Source organism: Bufo bufo, chromosome 2, assembly GCF_905171765.1.
Source record: "Bufo bufo chromosome 2, aBufBuf1.1, whole genome shotgun sequence".
In the NCBI taxonomy this organism is placed as follows: Eukaryota; Metazoa; Chordata; class Amphibia; order Anura; family Bufonidae; genus Bufo; species Bufo bufo.
The window spans coordinates 439,738,657-439,752,831 of record NC_053390.1 but is presented as its reverse complement, the minus strand read 5'-3'; the positions used below and the strand labels follow the sequence as shown (position 1 = coordinate 439,752,831).

Below are 14,175 nucleotides of genomic sequence, written 5' to 3'. Positions count from 1 at the left end.
CACAGATTTAAAGGGAGACTGTCAGCTGAGTCCTTTTAGGTAATTTTTATCTTCATATCAACTTGCATTCCGACACCGTGCTCCCACAAACGAGCAGTAAAATGCATTGAGAGGAGTCCTCCTTGAGTCCTAGTCATCATGTGCATGAGCTGGAAGTCCTCTCAATGCATTCTACTGCTGGTTTGTAGGAGCACAGTGTCGGAAGGCAAGTTGATATGAAGATAAAATTACATAATTGGACTTAGCATCACTTACATTTTTCACCGCTTAGGGCAGGTTCACATCAGCGTTATGGATTCTGTTATGGCATTCCGTTATACCGGAAAATAACGGAATCCATGAGACGGAAGTCATAACGGAAGCCTTTTTAGAGGCATTTCGTTTTGATCCTTCATAATACAAGTTTATGGGCAGCAGAACGGATCCGTCCTGGTTTCTATTATGCAGGAGTCCAGTCCTGCATAACGGAAACTAGACGGATCCATTATACTACCCATAGACTTGTATTATGACGGAATGCAAAACGGAAGCCTTTAAAAGGCATTCCGTTTTGTTTTCCGTTATAATAGAAGTCTATGGGAATCATAACGGATCTGTCCCGTTTCCGTTATGCAGAATGGAAAAAAAAGTCCTGACTTTGTTTTCCTTCTTGCATAACGGGAACCAGAAGGATCCGTTATGATTGCAAACAGACTTCTATTATGACGGATCAAAACAGAACGCCTCTTAAAGGCTTCCGTTTTTACTTCCGTCTTATGGATTCCGTTATTTTCCATTATAACCATGTTATAACGGAAAGCCATAACGGAATCCATAACACTGATGTGAACCCACCCTTACTCTAGTGGGGAGTGTTTTGAAGCTGACAGATTCTCGTTTAAACTTTTCCCAGACTGGCCCTGTTGATAAATGTGAAAAAGTATTTTTAATATCTTTTGTGAGATACGATTACTTGAATTTAGAATCCCAAAGACTGCTGTCAGGTTCTAATGACAACATACTGCTCTGAATTGTGTCATATGCTGTGTTGTCATGCAGACTTTGGATAGATTCAAATCAGTAAATACATGGATATATAGACACAAAACTAATATAAAGCATGATCCACCTATCTCCCCTCACCCTGTGATGGTCTCATTTGTACTAGTCTGTCTAGTGAGGCTACCATCACTCACTAGGCTGCAGAATGGTGGGCACAATGAAGTGACATACAGCATCCATTTTCAAGTAAGGTATTATATAGCGTAGAGGTTGCTCTGCTCGGTTATTAGAATTCATGTAAGGTCTTTGAAAGGAATCAGAAGGGTACATGTTGTCAACAGAACCTGGTAGAGGCTTTAAAAGTAAGGGAAAACAATGGTTTTCACGTGTAAGTTGAGAAGCACATTCAATTTTCTTCTGGTAGGTCTTTTAGAAACCTGTATTCCGAGGAAAGTCATTATTAGGTTATACATTGTGTGCAGTGTTCTTACCTTTAGGGTACATTCACACGTCCGTAGGATGGGTCCGGATCCGTTCCGCAACGTTGCGGAACGAATCCGGACCCATTCATTCTCTATGGGGCAGGAAGAGATGGAGAAAGCACACAGTGTGCAGTCCGCATCCGCATTTCCGGAGCGCGGCCCCGGACTCCCAAAAAAACTACAACAAACATGTCCTATTCTTGTCTGCAATTGCGGACAAGAATAGGCAGTTCTATGGGGGTGCCAGCCGGGTGTATTGCGGATCCGCAATACACTACGGACGTGTGAACGGACCCTTACATTGCAAGTATTCGATAACACATGTACTTTCTAATAAAGAATATTTGGGATGTAAGCTGATTCAACAGTTTATGCAGTAATTACAGTTGAACATAAGAACAATGTCATCTGTTCGTGAAATTGTCTTGATTAGGGCCATAGGTTTCTCACAGTGGCTCAACATAACTTAAAAGGTTTGTCCAGGTTTAATGGATAGGCCTTCACTAGTAGATTGGTGAGGGTCCAATCAGCTAGTTTATATAGCTCTGTCCTCAATGGGAGCAGCGCTGTAGCAGTGAGCTTCGGATGGTGCTGTGTAGGGTTGTTGCGGGTATCGAAATTTCGATACCCAATCGATACTTTTGTCCTGGTATCGATACGATACTGGGATTTCCATTTTTTCGATACTGGGCTGCGCTGCTGCGCAGTCTAGTATCACAGAACATTAGCGCGCTGCTATCAGCGCGCTCATGTTCCCCCTCAGCATCACAGGGGAGAAGGAAGCTGTCTCTCCCTCCCCCTGTGCCGCGCTGCCAATAAAGAGAGAGGGGCGGGCGCACTGCGCCACCAATGATAGGAGGACCTTTCATGGGTCCGGACGTCGTTAAGTTAGCAGGCTCTGTTCGCCCGATGTGGCCCAGTTACCGTCTCCTGCTCCGTATGCTAATTACGTATGCTAATTACTACTATCGGAGCAATGGGGAGGAGACATCAGCTTCTCTCCTGGGCGCTCCTTCTCCCTGCTGTAGCGCTGTCCAATTGCAGCGCAGAACGTCACAGCCAGGGAGAAGGAACGCCCAGAAGAGAAGCTGATGTCTCCTCCCCATTGTGCCGATAGTAGTAATTAGCATACGTAATTAGCATACGGAGCAGGAGACGGTAACTGGGCCACAGCGGGCGTCACAGAGCGGCGCCCAGGAATAATAGTAAGTGCAGGGAGATCCCTGGGCGCCGCTCTATGTAGCCTGCAACTTAACAACGTCCGAACCCATGAAAGGTCGTCTTTAACTTTTAATACAGGAGGCAGGTGCCGGAAGCAGAATCACATAGCCGGCACCCTGCCTCTGACAGGAAGCTGCGATCATCGGCAGTTAACCCCTCAGGTGCGGAACCTGATGGGTTAACTGCCGCTGATCTGTTTCCGACACCCGCCTCCTGTATTAAAGGTTAATTATCATTGGTGCTACAGTGCGCCCACCCCCCTCAACCCCCCTTAGTATTAAAATCATTGGTGGCAGTGGCCACAGGGTCCCGTCCCCTTTGCATTGGTGGCCCCAGGGTCCCCTCCCCTCCTTCTCATTGGTTGCAGTGGCCACAAGGTCCCCTCCTTCTCACTGGTGGCAGTGGCAGCTTCTGATCAGAGCCCCAGCAGTGTAATCCTGGGGCTCCGATTGGTTACCATGGCAGCCAGGACGCTACTGAAGACCTGGCTGCCATGGTAAGCTCCCTGCTGCAGTGTGTACTATGCACAGGGCAGCGGGGAGTGTGAGGTCCTATTCACCCTGATAGATCCCAGGTTCTAGCCCCTAAGGGGGAAAATAGTTCTTAAATAAAAAGTAAAAAAAAAAAAAAAAAAAAGAAAAAAAAAAAAAAAAACCAAAGTATAAATCACCTCCTTTCCCAATTTTGCATATAAAATATATAAACAAAAAAAAAAAATGCGTGATTCGCCATTTTTTAAAATGCGGAATTCACGTGGCTTTTTTGGTGTTTTATTTTTTCATGTGGTATCGAATGGTATCGAGTATCGCAATACTTTTTTATGGTAAACGAAATCGAATAAAAAATTTGGTATCGCAACAACTCTAGTGCTGTGTAACTCCGGTGATGACTTCCACTGACATAGTTATGCAGACAAGCTGATTGGCGGGTGTGCAGGGTGTCGGACCCCCATGATCAGCTAGTGATGGCCATTTCCGGAAGATAGGGCATTACTTAAAAATACCTGGACAACCCCTTTAAGCTTGGTACAGAATGTGTGTACAAAATAGATGTAGAGAAATTTGGCCCATGGAAAGTACCTAATCACTCTTGCCTAACATCTGGCTGAATATGTTCCACATATCTGCAGTATGTTTTTTTTGCAATTCTAGTGTAGCCTAGATGTGGTTGGTGGCAAAGCTTTCCCTTAGGTACGGTGCCAGCCATATTTAAAATTAACTATTACTGAATTTTGAAGGAAGAGAAATTTGCCTTTGCTTATGTACAGTATGTACTTTGGCCATTATTAGATTTATTTGCATCTAGCATTAATAGCCTAAACCTGAGCTCACATTGCTGGTAGTGTACCTTAAAAGACAGATTCATTCTCAGGGTTCATTAGTGGAACTTATCATGAAAATAGTTCAACTCATGTTAGAACCTTTATTGGGTTCAATAAGTAGGACCAATGGGCCTCTCAAATTATGGTTACTGGCTGTCCATATAATGCCATAGGATTATGCCAGTAGAAATATACTGGAAAATGTATGAGAAGAACACTATGTGCTATCTCAAAAGGGTGTGTTTAACGAGTATGTCAACTTCATGAGTTGCAGCTATCATAAGCTTAAAATGTTCGTCTTTTTAGCCAGTTGTAGCCATACACAAATTAAAAGCAAACATAAGCAATATGATGGACAGTTGACATAGAATCATACACACATTTATCAGAAGATGGGTTTACTTTATTAAAGTGGTGTTCTACTTGACCCAAAGATTATACGTAAAGGAGAGAGGTCAGTTTAAAGGGTAAAAGCATGCCAAACCCATGCTGGACACATAATGGATATTTCTGTTAGATAAACATTTTGGTTGAATGCTATATCCAGATAGGCACTTACCTTTCACATACTCGAACTGTCCATGCTGCAATGATCCAGGATGAGATACTGAAAACCAGGAGAACCGTGCCTGGACAGATGGTCATAAGAGTCTTCATTACAAAGCGAGTATTGAAATTGATCTTATTGAGGGCACCTATGCTCCTTGATGAGGCATCAGTGAAAAGCTTGCTATGAAGGAGCATAACTCTTCCAATTAAGTATAGCCTTAAGAACATGGGGATAGATAAGATGATGTCTATGTCAGCATTGGCTACAGAAGGTGTATAGTAGAAGGCCAGGCGAGCTGTCCATGTAAAGGAGTATTGTCCAGGAATGGGATGGATGGCACACACAGTCAACTCTAGGGTGATGAAAAATATCCGTTCATAGGTCATGGCTATTCTCCAATCATCTGCTCCGTTGTCCACCATAAAAAGCTGAAATAAAGAACAGTGTGGGCCAGAGAAAATTAGGTTAAAATAAAAATACATTTAGACGAATATAGGGCTCATTCACTGAACCGTATCCGTTTTTGCGGACTGCAAAACACAGAAACGGGCTGTGTGTGTTCTGATAGAAATGCCTATTCTTGTCCGCAAATACAGACAAGAATAGGACATGTTCTATCTTTTTTGCAGGCCACAGAATGGAAGTTCGGATGCACACGGTGTCTTTTGCGGGCCCATTGAAATGAATGGGTCCGTATCCGATCCGTAAAATTTTGGAACGGTTGCGGACAGAAAAATACGGTTGTGTGAATGGGCCCTTAAGCTAAGTTTACACTTCAGTTATTTGGTCACTTATTTTGCTCAGTTATTTTGAGCCAAAACCAGGTGTGGGTCAAAAACACAGAACAGGTGCAAATCTTTCCCTTAGGATCCATACACACATCCGCAAAATGGGTCCGCATCCGTTCAGCAGAACGGAACGCACATTGTCGGTGTCCGTGTCTTGCGCAATTTGTGGATCCGCAAAACACATACGGACGTGGGAATGGACCCTTATACCTTATCTCTGAGTAGGCTTCACTACTGGTTTTGGTTCATAATAACTGATGGAAATAACCGACCAAATAACTAAATAATAAACCAAATAAATAATAAGTGTGAACTTGGCCTTAAAGGGCTTCTATCACCCCCAAACAGCAATTTTCAGTTTTAGACTTAATATATTTGCTAATGTACGCAGATTTCATATATACCCCTCTTACCTAAGGCTGTGCTGTAATTTCAGTAAAAATCGTACTTTTGTGATATGCAAATTACTTCACTACCAGCAAGTTGGGCGGACTTGCTGGTAGCCGCCGCATCCTCGGTCTGAAAAAACGCCCCCTCCTCCACTTGATTGACAGGGCCAGCGAGCGCTCTCATCCTCAGCTGGCCCTGCCTGCAGCTCAAATCCCGCGCCTGCGCCATACCGGTCCTCATTCGGCACAAGCGCTCTAAAAGAAGGACGCTCGCTTGGCTGCTCCTTCCTCAGTGCGCCTGCGCCGATGACGTCAGCCCTACACCCAGGAGAGAAGACACCGGCATCGCTGGTAAGGAGGCGGAGAGTCCGGTGACGACGCTGGATGCTTGATTTAGGTAAGTATTTGCCTAATAAGCATGCAGCCACTACAACCACCAACGAGATACTATACCACCAACGCTTTAAATAATATACCCATAATTAATAAATATATATATATATATATATATATATATTAGGGATCGAGCGATATTGATTTTTTAGGGCCGATTACCGATAATCTGTGAACTTTCAGGCCGATAGCCGATAATTTATACTGAAATTCTGTGAATTTCAATTTTTGAAAAAAGAAAAGTTTTTTTTTGTAAATCTTTCTTTTTCGTTTATAATTAATATTTAGGTGTGTTTTTTTACTAACTATTAGCCCCCTTAGGGACTAGAACCCTTGTCCTATTCACCTTGATAGATCTCTATTAGGGTGAATAGGATCTCACACTGTCCCTGCTGCTCTGTGCTTTGTGCACACAGCAGCAGGGAGCCGACTATGGCAGCCAGGGCTTCAGTAGCATCCTGGCTGCCATGGTAACCGATCGGAGTCCCAGGATTACACTGCTGGGGCTCCGATCGGAACTGCCACTGAGGAGGAGGGGAGAGGGGACCCTGTGGCCACTGCCACCAATGATTAATACTGGGGGGCTTGGGTGGGGGGGCGCACTGCGCCACCAATGATAAATACTGGGTTTGGGGGGGGGCGCACTGCACCACCAATGATTATTACTGGGGTTGGGGGGGGCGCACTGCGCCACCAATGAAGATAACTCTCTCATTAATTCATATACAGGAGGCGGGTGCTGGCTGCAGAATCAGATAGCCAGCTGCCGACCTCTATGAGCGGTAGCTGCGATCTGCAGTAGAGAGAGGTATCTTCATTGGTGGCGCAGTGCGCCCAACCCCAGTATTAATCATTGGTGGCGCAGTGGCCACAGCCCCTCCCCTCCTCTCATTGGTGGCAGCGGCACAGGGGGGAGGGAGACACTGCTTCCTTCTCCCCTGTGCTGCTGAGGGAACTTTGTTCCCCACCCATACGTTATCGGAATATCGGCAAAATAGATGCCGATACCGATAACGTTCAAAATCCTGAATATCGGCCGATAATATCGGTAAAACCGATAATCGGTCGGTCCCTAATATATACAAATGCAATGAATGGCAGCACCAACCTTTTGATTTGAAATTGGGTGCAAGCTCCAATAGGAAAAGCGTCCAGGATAATAAAATGAAAAATAGAGTGCTGCTCTATTTTTCATATATATATATATATATATATATACATCATAGAGCACATATATAAATATATATAGCACATATATAAATATATATACAGTACAGACCAAAAGTTGGACACACCTTCTCATTCAAAGAGTTTTCTTTATTTTCATGACTATGAAGGCATCAAAACTATGAATTAACACATGTGGAATTATATACATAACAAACAAGTGTGAAACAACTGAAAATATGTCATATTCTAGGTTCTTCAAAGTAGCCACCTTTTGCTTTGATTACTGCTTTGCACACTCTTGGCATTCTCTTGATGAGCTTCAAGAGGTAGTCACCTGAAATGGTCTTCCAACAGTCTTGAAGGAGTTCCCAGAGATGCTTAGCACTTGTTGGCCCTTTTGCCTTCACTCTGCGGTCCAGCTCACCCCAAACCATCTCGATTGGGTTCAGGTCCGGTGACTGTGGAGGCAAGGTCATCTGGCGCAGCACCCCATCACTCTCCTTCATGGTCAAATAGCCCTTACTTTCAAAGTTTTCCCAATTTTTCGGCTGACTGACTGACCTTCATTTCTTAAAGTAATGATGGTCACTCGTTTTTCTTTACTTAGCTGCTTTTTTCTTGCCATAATACAAATTCTAACAGTCTATTCAGTAGGTCTATCAGCTGTGTATCCACCTGACTTCTCCTCAACGCAACTGATGGTCCCAACCCCATTTATAAGGCAAGAAATCCCACTTATTAAACCTGACAGGGCACACCTGTGAAGTGAAGACCATAATTCCACATGTGTTAATTCATAGTTTTCATGCCTTCAGTGTGAATCTACAATTTTCATAGTCATGAAAATAAAGAAAACTCTTTGAATGAGAAGGTGTGTCCAAACTTTTGGTCTGTACTGTATATATATTTATTAATTATGGGTATATTATTTATAAGCGTTGGTGGTATAGTGTCTCTAAATATCCTTTTTTTTTAAATAATGGCACCCCATTTTGTTGGTGGTTGTAGTGGCTGCATGATTATTAGGCAAATACTTACCTAAATCAAGCATCCAGCGACGTCACCGGACTCTCCGCCTCCTTACCAGCGATGCCGGCGTCTTCTCTCCCGGGTGTAGGGCTGACGTGATCGGCGCAGGCGCACTGAGGAAGGAGCAGCCAAGCGAGCGTCCTTCTCTCAGAGCGCCTGCGCCGAATGAGGACCGGTACAGTGCAGGCACGGGATTTGAGCTGCAGGCAGGGCTAGCTGGAGGATGAGAGGGCTCGCTGACCCGGTCAATCAAGTGGAGGAGGGGGCGTTTTTTCAGACCGAGGATGCGGCGGCTACCAGCAAGTCCGGCCAACTTGCTGGTAGTGAAGTCATTTGCATATCACAAAAGTAAGATTTTTACTGAAATTACAGCACAGCCAGAGGTAAGAGGGGTATATATATGGAATCTGCGTACATTAGCAATTATATTAAGTCCAAAACTGAAAATTGCTGTTTGGGGGGTGACAGAAGCCCTTTAATAACGCAGAATAAAGAAAAGGCAACAATATTAAAACCAGAGCAAGGCAAGTATATTGAAACTAATGCAAACCAGAACTGTAAAGGAAATCTGTCATCTGTCGTGATCTTGGACTATCATCTTTGGTGACACATGAGTAGTACTGCAGATAAGAAATCCAGATCTCTATTTCTATTTTCCTACTGTACGCCCACCTCCCGTCAGTGCTCATAACTACTCTAAAATGCATTGTCAGGACTGCTGTGCATGCACTCATGAGTCCTCTCTATTTTGTTAGCACAGCAGGCCAGACAGTATATTCCAGCGCAGCTTTAAGTGCTGACAGTGGGGGAAGGACGACAGAAGGAAAATAAAAAATAGTGTCTTCTGGACTCCTTACTTGCAGTTCTACTTACAGTATCTTACAAAACTGAGTACACCCCTCATATTTTTGTAAATATTGTAGTATATCTTTTCATGGGACAACACTGAAGATATGACTCTTTGATACAATGTAAAGTAGTCAGTGTACGGCTTGTATGACAGTGTGAATTTGGTGTCCCCCCAAAAACACACAGCCATTAATGTCTAAACCACTGCCAACAAAAGTGAGTACACCCCTAAGTGAAAATGGCCAAATTGTGCAAAAAAAAAAGTGTCATGTGACTCATTAGTGTTACAAGGTCTCAGATGTGAATGGGGAGCAGGTGTTAAATTTGGTGTTATCACTCTCACATTCTCTTATACTGGTCACTGGACGTTCAACATGGCACCTCATGTCAAAGAACTCTCCGAGGATCTGATCTAAAGATGGCCTAGGCTATAAGCAGATTGCCAACACCCTGAAACTGAGCTGCAGCAATGTGGCCAAGACCATACAGTGATTTAACAAGACAGGTAACACTCAGAACAGGCCTCGACATGGTCGACCAAAGAAGCTGAGTACAAGTACCCAGCGTCATATCCAGAGGTTGTCTTTTAAAAATAAAAGTATGAGTGCTGCCAGCATTGCTGTAGAGGTTAAAGGGGTTAAAGGCCTGTCAGTGCTCAGACCATACACCGCACACTGCATTAAATTGGTCTGCATTGCTGTTGTCCCAGAAGGAAGCCTCCTTTAAAAATGATGCACAAGAAAGCCTGCAAAAAGTTTGCTGAAGACAAGCAGACTAAGGACATGGATTACTGGAACCATGCCCTGTGGTCTGATGAGACTAAGATAAACTTATTTGGTTCAGATGGTGTCAAGTGGAACCATGCCCTGTGGTCTGATGAGACCAAGATAAACTTATTTGGTTCAGATGATGTCAAGTGTGTGTGATGGCAATCAGGTGAGGAGTACAAAGACAAATTTTGTATAGCTATTGAGTTAATTAATAAAATGTATCTGTATAGCGCCACCTGCTGTTTGTTCTTTTTCCTTTTTCTTTGACCTGCTCACTGAGATGGCCGCACATGCTCAGTTTCATCCTTCAACTGCCTCCTGAGCTGTGATAGGGAGAGCATGGACACGCCCCCTGAGCTGCAGCAGAAAAGACACGCCCCCTGAGCTGTCAGCTTGATATAAATCTAGCAGAGCAATGAATGGGGAGATCTCTGGATCCATGTGAGGTAGAAGGCATTGTTAGAAAGAGGTTGTCATGTACTACATGTTCTCTAGTTTTTGTTTTTACATTATTCATGGGATAACCCATTTAATTCAATATCTGATGTAATTGTGATTCCTGAGAACATACGTTTCCATTTTAGGACATCTCCACATGGTTGCAAAGCAAAAATGTAAAGTATCGGCATAACAATAGAGCAGGAAGGCTCTAGGAAAGCAAAATTGGGTGCAATTAATTATCAATTATCACAGTAACATAGACTTTCAAATGTACAGTAGGATGCAAAAGTTTGGGCAACCTTGTTAATCGTCATGATTTTCCTGTATAAATCGTCGGTTGTTACGATAAAAAATGTCAGTTAAATATATCATATAGGAGACACACACAGTGATATTTGAGAAGTGAAATGAAGTTTATTGGATTTACAGAAAGTGTGCTATAATTGTTTAAACAAAATTAGGCACGTGCTTAAATTTGGGCACCACAAAAAAGAAATTAAATCAATATTTAGATCCTCCTTTTGCAGAAATTCCAGCCTCTAAACGCTTCCTGTAGGTTACAATGAGAGTCTAGATTCAGGTTGAAGGTATTTTGGACCATTCCTCTTTAGAAAACATCTTTAGTTCATTCAGGTTTGATGGCTTCCGAGCATGAACAGCTCTCTCTAAGTCACACCACAGATTTTTTATTATATTCAGGTCTGGGGACTGAGATGGCCATTCCAGAACGTTGTACTTGTTCCTCTGCATAAATGCCTTAGTGGATTTTGAGCAGTGTTTAGGGTCGTTGTCTTGTAGAAAGATCCAGCCCCGACGCAGCTTCAGCTTTGTCACTGATTCCTGGACATTGGTCTCCAGAATCTGCTGATACTGAGTGGAATCCATGCGTCTCTCAACTTTGACAAGATTCCCAGTCCCTGCACTGGCCACACAGCCCCACAGCATGATGGAACCACCACCATATTTTACTGTAGGTAGCAGGTGTTTTTCTTGGAATGCCGTGTTCTTTTTCCTCCATGCATAACGCCCCTTGTTATGGCCAAATAACTCAATTTTAGTTTCATCAGTCCACAGCACCTTATTCCAAAATGAAGCTGGCTTGTCCAAATGTGCTTTATCCCACCTCAAGCGGCACTTTTTGTGCTGTGGGCGGAGAAAAGGTTTCCTCTGCATCACTCTCGCATACAGCATCTCCTTGTGTAAAGTGCGCCGAATGTTTGAACGATGCACAGTGACTCCATCTGCAGCAAGATGTGGGTTGACTCTGACTGTTCTCACCATTCGTCGCTTCTGTCTATCCGAGATGTTTCTTGGTCTGCCACTTCGAGCCTTAACTTGAACTGAGCCTGTGGTCTTCCATTTCCTCAATATGTTCCTAACTGTGGAAACAGACAGCTGAAATCTCTGAGACAGCTTTCTGTATCCTTCCCCTAAACCATGATGGTCAACAATCTTTGTCTTCAGGTCATTTGAGAGTTGTTTTGAGACCCCCATGTTGCTACTCTTCAGAGAAAATTAAAAGAGGAGGGAAACTTACAATTGACCCCCTTAAATACTCTTTCTCATAATTGGATTCACCTGTGTATGTAGGTCAGGGGTCACTGAGCTTACCAAGCCAATTTGAGTTCCAATAATTAGTTCTAAAGGTTTTGGAATCAATAAAATGACAACAGTGCCCAAATTTATGCACCTGCCTAATTTTGTTTAAACAGTTATAGCACACTTTCTGTAAATACAATAAACTTCATTTCACTTCTCAAATATCACTGTGTGTGTCTCCTATATGATATATTTAACTGACATTTTTTATCGTAACAACCAACGATTTATACAGGAAAATCATGACGATTAACAAGGTTACACAAACTTTTGCATCCCACTGTATACCTACTGTATAGGGGTCAGGGCCGTCTTTACCAAGGGGCAAAAGGGGCAGCTGCCCCGGGCCCAGTTGCTCCTGGGGGACCCAAGGCAGCTGCCTCTTGAGCCCTGCTAGCCACTGCCCCAGGTGTCAGGCTGTCAGCTACAAAAGGGTGCTGCCATGCCATGCCTGCCGGCACTGAGTCCAGTTATCGTACTGTGTTAAAGTTGTGATCTAGGACCTTAGATGACATCATCACCATGTGACCAGTAACCTAGCAATTACTGGTCACATGGCTATGAGGTCATCACAGGTCCTACAAGGAGTGTTGCAGAAGTTAACTGTGGAGCTTTTTATGTGTGAAGATTACCTCAGAAAAAGGTGACAGGGGCTGTTATGTTAATATACTGTAAACTACTGTATAGTGGGGGGCTGTATACTGTGGGGGGCTGTGTGGTGGGCTGTATACTTTGTGGGGCCTGTATACTGTGGGGGGCCTGTATGGTGTGGGTCCTGTATACTGTGGGGGGGGGGGCCTGTATAGTGTGGGGGGGCTGTATACTGTGGGGGCTGTATACTGTGGGGGCTGTATACTGTGTGGGGGGCTGTATACTGTGTGGGGGCCTGTATACTGTGTGGGGGCCTGTATACTGTGTGGTGGGCTGTATACTGTGTGGTGGGCTGTATACTGTGTGGTGGGCTGTATACTGTGGGGGCCTGTATACTGTGGGGGGGGGGCCTGTATACTATGGGGGGGCCTGTATAGTGTGGGTCCTGTATACTGTGGGGGGGGGCCTGTATAGTGTGGGGGGCCTGTATAGTGTGGGGGGCTGTATACTGTGTGGGGGGCTGTATACTGTGTGGGGGGCCTGTATACTGTGTGGGGGGCTGTATACTGTGTGGGGGGCTGTATACTGTGGGGGCCTGTATACTGTGGGGGGGGGGGGGGTGTATACTGTGGGGGGCCTGTATACTGTGGGGGTGCCTGTATAGTGTGGGGGGCTGTATACTGTGTGGGGGGCTGTATACTGTGTGGGGGCTGTATACTGTGTGGGGGCTGTTTACTGTGGGGGCCTGTATACTGGGGGGGCCTGTATAGTGTGGGGGGGCCTGTATAGTGTGGGGGGCCTGTATACTGTGGGGGGGGGGCCTGTATAGTGTGGGGGGCTGTATATTGTGGAGTGCTTTACTGCTGTACTGTATACTGTGGGGGTCTGTATACTGTATACTCTGGGTGTGGTATAGTGTGGAGTGCTATACTGCTGTACTGTATAGTGTGGGGGGCTGTATCGTGTATAGTTTGGGGTGCTGTATACGGTGAGGTGATGTATATGGTGAGGTGTTGTGTACTGTGAGGTGTTGTATACTGTGGGGTGCTGTATACTGTGGTCTGCTATATACTGTGGGCTGCTATACTGCTCTACTATATACTGTGGGGTACTGTATAGTGTGGGGTGCTATACTGCATACTGTGTGGTGCTGTATACTATAGGGTGCTATACTGCATACTGTGGGGTGCTGGGGTGCACTGTAACACTAGGGTGAGCCGAGCCCTGGTCTCCTTCCTGCAGAGCGGTGCCCACTTCCAGCCTGAGCCCAGCTGCCCAGAGCACTGATCCTGATCCTGAGTCTTCAGAACTGGAAGTATTTACAGTCATTCACTGTACTCCTACCAGATGTGTGGATTTTTTGTGTGTGTGTTGTGGTGGAGGGCGTGATTGCCTGCTAAGGTGTGGGAAGGCGGGATCCAGGGGGCCCAAGTACATTTTTGCCCAGGGTCCAATCAATATTAAAGACGGCCCTGATAGGGGTGCATAGTAGCGCCTGGGTCCTTGTGCCAAAGGGTGACAACGCTACATTTAAAGACACCCGCTTTATTAACACAACATGGTATTGAGGTGGTTTTGAAGATTTTGTACTAAGATGCAGG

At 44.6% G+C, this 14,175-nt stretch overlaps 1 protein-coding gene across 1 annotated transcript in view; it reads right to left on the bottom strand.

The window, feature by feature from the left end:
- KCNN1 (potassium calcium-activated channel subfamily N member 1) overlaps nucleotides 1-14,175 on the bottom strand; it is a 229,710-nt gene that overhangs the window by 141,934 nt on the left and 73,601 nt on the right. The window contains exon 4 of the mRNA XM_040417469.1: nucleotides 4,565-4,983. Coding sequence (XP_040273403.1) covers nucleotides 4,565-4,983 — 419 coding nt within the window. The remainder of the gene's footprint in view (nucleotides 1-4,564; nucleotides 4,984-14,175) is intronic.